The 8,420-nt window shown below is 35.5% G+C and overlaps 2 protein-coding genes across 2 annotated transcripts; both read right to left on the bottom strand.

Annotated features, from left to right (window-relative positions):
* On the bottom strand, positions 1 to 4,526 carry LOC132052821 (large ribosomal subunit protein uL29-like). Its single transcript, XM_059444509.1, has 4 exons — positions 4,365 to 4,526; positions 4,161 to 4,296; positions 3,759 to 3,915; positions 1 to 508 (listed from the first exon to the last, which is right to left on the bottom strand). The coding sequence occupies exons 1-4, from the start codon at positions 4,366 to 4,368 to the stop codon at positions 434 to 436; spliced, it is 372 nt and encodes a 123-aa protein (XP_059300492.1). The 5' UTR covers positions 4,369 to 4,526; the 3' UTR covers positions 1 to 433.
* Positions 4,527 to 5,037: 511 nt separating this feature from the next.
* On the bottom strand, positions 5,038 to 6,921 carry LOC132054689 (dirigent protein 25-like). The gene is made up of 2 exons (XM_059446660.1): positions 6,643 to 6,921; positions 5,038 to 6,158 (listed from the first exon to the last, which is right to left on the bottom strand). Exons 1-2 carry the CDS (start codon positions 6,848 to 6,850, stop codon positions 5,359 to 5,361), a joined length of 1,008 nt encoding a protein of 335 aa, XP_059302643.1. The 5' UTR covers positions 6,851 to 6,921; the 3' UTR covers positions 5,038 to 5,358.
* Positions 6,922 to 8,420: the final 1,499 nt, after the last annotated feature.

An 8,420-nucleotide genomic window follows, 5' to 3' on the forward strand; every position in this document is an offset into this window, starting at 1 on the left:
TATGAACTAACAAAATATTAGAGTTTGCCTTTCTTTTCTCGTTCAATTAACTGGACACCATGCACCACTCGTTCACATTTGTTTCACAAGAAAAAGACGGCAATGTTATAACCGGAGATTAGGGCGATTGGAGAAAGTGATAAGGTGAATATTTTTTTATTTTTTTTTAAATTCTCTATTCATGAATTCATCCAACAGGCTACATGACAATGAACTGAAAGTGAAGAATTTTTGGCTGAATTGGTCAAGAAATTGCGTGCATAGACATTACTTCTAGCTACGAGTTCTAAAAAGGGAACTAAACCGGAAAATAAAATAAGCAAAAGTTTACACTTCATAATGCAATGTTTTAGGAAGTAAAACAACTCAGTTTGGATTGATCCACCCTTTTGCTGGGGAAGTGCTAATATCTCAGTGACTAAATTGGATGAATTCAAACCTTAATGGCATACTTTCTAAGTGGAAAGTACATTTCTTTCTTCCTCTCTCTTTCTGTCTTCAAAGATGCCTGTACATTAAACCACAGGTATGCCATTAACTCAAAGTAAACCGGCAAGTGCCTCAGCTATGCAGAGTAGAGAGACACACAAGTCAAGAGGCAAAAAGGGCATTGCAGCGGTAATATTAGGTATCCGAAGAACAATATTATGAGTTCCTATGAATTCATAGGACATGGAAAACCTAAAGGCAATTTCTTTCAATTATAGCATGTGGTATTTAGCTGACATACACTAACAGGAAGCGGGGAAAAAGGACTGAAATTAAGGTAATCTAAAGAATAGACAATTTGTTTATATGAATTCATAGGGCATGGAACACCTAAGAATCATTTCTTCAAATATAGCATGTGGTAATTACCTGAACATACACTACCAGAAGGCCAAAAAGACATCACCAGGGTACTTTTAGTTATTATTCAAAGGGAGATGTGATTTGTTTCATAAATTCAAGTCAAAGGACATGGAAGAGCCATATCTTTCAAATATAGCACCAGGTAATACCTGAAATGTCAGGAGTGTACATTGATTGCCAGGCCAGATCTAGAGTTAATAACCCATAGTTCCACAAAATAGTTCAGCTAAGACTAACTGGATTCACGCTATAGTGGTAACGAAACCAATCCGAGCATACCTAGTTTGTAATTTGAATCTCGGATAAAACTATAATTGCAATCAAGCAAATGATAAAAAAGAGCAATCAAACAAATACTTCTCATGCATGATTACTGGATATACTTTATATTCAACTTTTGTAAAACTATCACTCAAACAACTAACCATGCTTATATCTCAAACTAGTTAGGTTGATTGCAGAATCTTCTAATCTACTCCGCTCTATGAGGGGTCATTTTATTCCAATACTATAAAATTTGACTATTAATCCAACTCAAAAGTTCTCTATATCTAGATGTTCTTCAAATCTCACTTATCCATGTACAGACACACAAGTTTCTCACCATACTAAAAAGAATTGGCACCTAGGTTTTACAGCTAAGTCACAACTCTCAATCTAGGTTATCCAATTAGCTGGTGTAGCCTATACAGATTCTTTACATCCATTTAATTTTTCCCCCCCTAAATCAGTATTGATTTTGAGAGATGATCGGTCTTTTGAGACTTTTTTTCTCTGCATGATTTTAGGTTTGTCTCCCCAAGTTAAATAACAAGAGAGATGACAATCAAGCAAATACTTCTTATGTATGATCATTGGACCTAATTTGTAATTCGTTTGACTAATTTACTCAAAGAAATAAATAAAAATATCCCTCTACTTTGTTTTAATGGCTAAAAATATCCTCCATTACAATTTTGGGTCATTTATGCCCCCGCCATTATGAAAGTTAACAAATAATTTTGGGTCACCTATGCCCCTACTGTTATGAATTCAAATAACCCGATTTCACAAAAAATAACCCGCTCCCCTATTTTACCCGCCCCGACCAACCTCCTAAAATAACCCATTCTTCCTTCTCTCCTCCGGCGAACTCCATCTCCGACAACCACTTCTCCCATTCCCTTCCCCTTTTCTTGATTTTATATCCCGTTTCAGAAATTTTGGCAAAGTAGCCATCTCCGGCGAAATTTTTGATGGGTTTATGACTGTGAATTGGCTTTTTATATTGAAAGACACACACAAACTCATCCTTTGCCATCATCTGTGTACACTTTTTCTGGTAATCAATTGTTGATAGCTCCAGCCATTGAACTATGTACATATTGTGGCTCATTTATCGACTCATTTATGCCATTAAATTTATCTGAGGTCTACGTCCTTTAATTAAACCAACCTAATTTTTTAAATACCAAATTAATAAAATAATTTCAGTTAACTCATACTGGTATTGTAAAAATTTTAATGAAATATGACATGGATGAGTCTTTTGGATTTCTATTTGATGATCAACCTCAAGCCTCTGTTACATCGAGAATATTTATATTAAGAATGGTTTATTGATTTCGTGGTTCGCCGGAGATGGCTACTATGCCAAAATTTCTGAAACGGGATATAAAATCAAGAAAGGGGGAAGGGAATGGGAGAAATGGTTGGTCGGAAATGGAGTTCGCCGAAGGTGGAGAGACTATGGGAGGGAAGAATGGGTTATTTTAGGAGGTGAATCAGGGCAGGTAAAATAGGGGAGTGGGTTATTTTTTGTGAAATCAGGTTATTAGAATCAATTTGGGGATTTCCGTCAAATGAAGGGTATATTTGTTAACTTTCATAACGGCAGGGGCATAAATGACCCAAAACTGTAAGGGAGGATATTTTTAGCCATTAAAACAAAGTAAAAGGATATATTTACCCTTTTCCCTAAATAAAAAGACAAAATAGAACACTCTGCATAATTGTTCTTTACAAGGTAATTCAATTTTTTCAAGCACATAGAGGGAAGGGCACTACAAGGTGGGGAATCGAATCTTCACCAACGAGGTGAAGGTTCAAGTAGCCAGTACAACAGAGCTCTGAAGGTAATTCAATTCGTTTACGGCTTTAGGATGATAAAGTTAGGAGCTTGGAGAACTCAGTTTTCCAAGTGAATTCACTACATAAAGCATAAAAGCTCAAAGTCTATTTCCATCCAAAGTTGGGCATTATTGATCCGGTACATGACTATCAACTAAAATTTATTGCTTTACTTCATTCTTGTCAAATAATAAAATAAAAAAGAAACTGTGTTTCTTCCCTCCAATATTCCCCCTTAACCTTTCTAAGTCGTCCCTCTATCCAAACAAATTGCAGACTCCACCTAAGGTAAACGGATACAGGACATGCTAAGATGAGCTGCAGATTTTACTTGTGGTTGATCGAGATAATCAAAATGATTTATGGCCAGGGAATATAAAAAACAAAATCCACCAAACATGACATAAATTGAGCATAAAAAAAGATTGATTGAATATTGCGTCTTTACAGCTACCAAAACATGCACCACACATTTCAAGAGCCAACAAGTACAAAAACTAGCTACCGCAGAAAATGCATGACAATATATTCAGTTTACTAAGACAATAACAGAACAGAGTACAAATCACAACAATGCAGCTCTTTCTTACTAAAAGATTCCTTATATTTCCCAGAGCCAAACAAGTACAAAACCCGTAGCAACATAAAACTCAATAACAGAATATTCAGCTAAGAAAATGACACGAAAGAGTACCGAATCACTACAATGCAGCTTTTCACTAAACAGGTAAACGATGAAACTACCATAGAATAACACAACACAACAATTCAACAGGTCCAAATATAGTAAAAAGTACCTGGTGCTTAGTAAGACGTCTACGAATAGCTCTGGTTTTCTTGGGACGGAGATCAAGAGGCAAGTACTTCTTGTTCTTGTATACTTCCCTCAGTGCTGACTTCTGCTTCTGCGATATCACCGTCAACACCTGTGCTATCGACAACCTCACTACCTTTCTGCACCAACCCATTTCATTTAAACATAAGTTATATATGTATAAGTATTTAAATATAATGCAAATGGGTAAAAAAAAATTACATCTTTGTCAACCCATTTCATTTAAACATCAGTTATATGTATAAAGATTTCCATATACTTCAAAGGGATAAAAAAAATTACATGTTTGTCAACCCATTACATTTAAACATCAATCATAGGTACAAATACTTGAATACACTGCAAAATAGGTAGAACAGGTTACATCTTTGAGAGCTTGTTAGGGGCACCACCAGTGACTTTGGCAACACGTAGAAGAGCAAGCTCTGCTTTCAGGTCCTTTAGCTGAGCTAAAAGGTCAGTCTTGGATTTCTGTCTCAGCTCGTGAACTTTGATCCTTGCTACAAAATGAGAATAGGGTTATTAGGATTAGCAAAGACAAAACGCAGAGAGTGAGAGCTTCACTTACCCATGGCGTATCTCTATACACACACACACACACTCTCCTGGCAATGTTAAAACTGAGAAACCCTAATTCGCGGCAGAAAGAAGACAACGTACAAGCCTGCTGCCTGCCTATATTTTTGCACGTGGGTAGAACGATATGGGCTAATAGATCTTCATGGCCCAAGTTTAAGACAACTTAGATCCAATTACCTGTCCAAATCCAAGTTGGGTTTTTACGTTACCTACGGGCCGACTTTTTAACCAGAGGTTTCTAATTGAAGAAATGACATGGTTTGTCCTTCAAAATCAACTTTATCTAACATGACATAAGTTGTCTTAGGGGCAAAGATGGATATTATGATGCAAAAATATAAACTTATGTCCCATGAAATGTTGTTTGTTATGAGGTGCAACAATTAAAGACCAGCACAAAATAGGGATATTGCAAATGACGAATTTTCCAAAGTATATATACTCGGGGTTGGGTGCAGAGCGGACCCATAAAAGCATGTTTTAAAATCACCAACTCAAATCTATTGCCGAATCCTACTCAGCGACCGTTGAGTTCACTCCATAAAACTCAACGCTTACACTTACTTGTTCAACATTATACTTCGATTCTGCCCAATAATTGTGATCTCTCAGGAGAATCATATCGATGACTGCATTGCATTTAAAAAGCAGTGCTAGTACATCTAAGACTTTTTAATTGAATACTTATAATAGCCCAAGGAATCAAAAATCAATCGCATGCCCCACAGTCGGAGAGTCAATTTCTTATTTACAAAAATGTAAAAGAGTACAATATTAAAATTTAAAAAAAAAAAAAAAAAAAAAAAAAAAAAAAGACATGGGTTGAGCAGATTTAAGTTTTAACAGAAGTAGAAGCCATTTCCTATCAAATTGGAGCTTAAACTTATAATTACAATAAATTTTCGAGGAGACAAAATTACAATATTTTTCATCCAATCACTGAGCAAAACACACCAGAATTACAAATCAATCACTTAAACACACTAATAAGCAAGATACACAGTAATATACAACACAGTCTCCACACCATCTGTCTCTTGAGCCTGATTAGTAGCCGGAAAAGTCTTAACAGTAGCAAATCCCTTAGCATTAACATACTTTCCAGTACCAGCCATAACAGCAAGATGTGATTCCGAAACTCCCATTCTATGAACACCGAAAAAAGTCAAACTATCAGCATAACTTCCACTCTTAAACATCACAGTAAATGCCATCGTTTGGCTCAACCCGTCTTCCGAACTAGCAACGTAAAATCCTTGAGCTTTCCCAATTAAACCTGAATTAAGCTCGTGTCCTTCGGTCAACTCATCGTCGAATACAGTCAACGTACCGAACATCAGCTTCTGGAAACTAATCCCTGATCCTAATTGCTGTAAATTAATTGCTGGTAAACCGTTGCCTCCACCGATTATTCCATTACTGTTTTGGTTAACAAGATTAGATGTTATGCCGCTTAGGCCAGTAAGGAAAGGGATGTTGTTGTTGCTGATAATTCCACTGTTGGCATTGTTAGTAGGGACACCGTTGTCAACTGCTAAAACTGCACCGTTTGGTTTTGCGAATGGGACTTGACCACTCACAGCGGGGTTTGTTACAATTCCTGTAACGGCTATAGCTGAAGGATTTGATCCTCCGAGAATATCGTGCATGAAGAAGGAAAATGTATGATCATCATAAGCACCAGCACCACCAGCTACAGAAGCACCAGCACCACCTGCTTCCGCAGCACCAGCTCCACCGGCTACGGCAGCACCAGCTGCCGTAGCTGCAGGTGCTGCACCTGCTATAAAATAGGCATGAGAATTACTTTCCATAGACCGTATTTTGAAGAAATATAGGCAAGTAATTCCCTCAACGTAAAACGGAACTTCTTAGAGAAGGCATGATTTTATGTAAGCTAAAATGAGGTTATTTCTAATATATAGTCAACATTATTTCATAAAACATCAGTGTTCGTTTAAATTTAAATTTTAAAGAATTTAAATAATTCAAATTTTTAAATAAAACGGAAAATATATACGTATACAATCCTTGAACTCATTTTTGTCTTCCGATGTAAGACAATATAATCCCACTTTAAATATATATTGCGGACTATCTAATGGCACCTGCATGCACCTAATTAGGTGCACATAATTATGTCATCGAGGGGCGTATATCTACCTAATATAGTAATTAATTAAGATAAATGTCCTCTGTAATAGTTTAAATTCTTAATTAGATAAGATGATCACACAATTTAATATATTACTAGCTAGTATATATACCTGTAACTGCAGCAGCTGCGCCACTCGCAGTTGCCCCGGAAACTGGTGCCTGATCAGTTGGATGAGGATTTTCTGGAGCTACGGTGGGGGTGGCTACTTCCTTGTCAAGGATTCGACCTGCTGCAGCAAATGTTATGGTGAGAGCTAGAATTAGTAGGGATGAGATAATGGCTTTGAGTTGAAAATAGTTGGAATTTTTAATTGTCATTGGTTGAAGAAACTGATGGATGTGAAAGAGAGAGAGAGAGAGGGGTAGAGGTTTTTGTTTCTGTTATACTTTGCGAAATGATATTCTGGAATGAATTTGATGTGTGATCAAGAACGTTGATGGGAGTATATATATGTGTCCTTAAAATGGAGAGAAGTTGAATACTCCATTGGGTATATGAGAGGAGTAGATGAGATGGATTAGGTATTATTAAACCTTTACACCCTTAAAAGTGTATTAGTTGAAGGGTTGCGAAAATGATACTCATCATGTACAAATAACAACTAAGTATAAAGGCAGACAGCCAGACACTGACTAAAAAAGGAAAAGAAAACTTGATAAAGTTGCATCTGTTTGCAAAGTTGACCGTCGAGCTTGTTAGCCTAGCTATCTTTTGCGTCAACTATTTGATAAGGATATTAATTCATAAAGTTGGATTGGGGCAAATATTTGGTCCAAAATCCAAATAATCTGTTAATTGGACCTAAGGTTATGTTACTTGAATAGTTGAATCTTACTAAGCAGCAGCCCACTTTATGCGTGCTTGATTACTCCTATCAGTATCATTTCATTTGTCTCCTTTTTTTATAAATTCTACTGGATATAGCAATTAAATTTTAATTTAACTTGTGCGTTAAACTCAGAGTTAAAAAATTAGTTTGAGAGAAAGAACAATATCAAATCAATATTTAAAATTTGAATAGCCAACTTAATTAAGCCATGAAAGTTATCAAAGTTGTACAGTAATTAGATGAGAGAGATCGATGCTAAACATTTTAAGACGCCTAAAAATAAAATAACAGCATATAAATTTGATGGGGGAGTAGTATATAATGATACCAATCTCTAGTATACGTTTTTAGTTTGGTCATCAAGTTCAAAATTGTAGTTTGTTTTGTAGAAACTCTTTTAGTTTGCATTAACATGATATTTACATTCTACGTGATATATATATATATATATATATTTAAGAAATGATATTTTGGTACATTATAACCATCTTTTTTTTTTTTTTTTTAAGATCACAAGACTAAAAAGTATTCCTTATTTTTTAAAATTTGGCGTCTTGTTTAAAACATACTTAAACCGTAAAGCAAATACTTAATATTAAATCCATTGTTTTACCTTTTTCTTTATAAGTTTCTCTCAAGAAGATGTTGTCGCTAAGATCTAGTGGATTATTCAGGTATGAAAAAGAAAGAAATCATGCCTCCCAATATTCCCAGATGAGTGTGGTCCCATATTTAGGCATGGCTATTACCTCCTATATGTTATTGATTTTAATTCTGAAAGAACATAAGCTGGTTAATATTGATTCATAAACCTTCAATTTGCTGCATCCCTAGGCAGGCTATCTTTTAATTTATGTCATGCTTAACTAATAAACCCTAAAAAATTAGCATATCTAGGCCTGATCAATTAACACACTGGCGCTTACTAGATCCCATTAATTAAGTTTTTTCTGCATGGCATGAATTTCCATTATAATTGGTTTTGAGATAAGATGAATCATGTTTGGTCTTGAAACTTAAATTTCCTTAGGTTTCCATGCGCATATATGTTGTATTTA

The sequence above is a fragment of the Lycium ferocissimum genome, chromosome 4 (assembly GCF_029784015.1).
Source record: "Lycium ferocissimum isolate CSIRO_LF1 chromosome 4, AGI_CSIRO_Lferr_CH_V1, whole genome shotgun sequence".
Classification (NCBI taxonomy): domain Eukaryota; kingdom Viridiplantae; phylum Streptophyta; class Magnoliopsida; order Solanales; family Solanaceae; genus Lycium; species Lycium ferocissimum.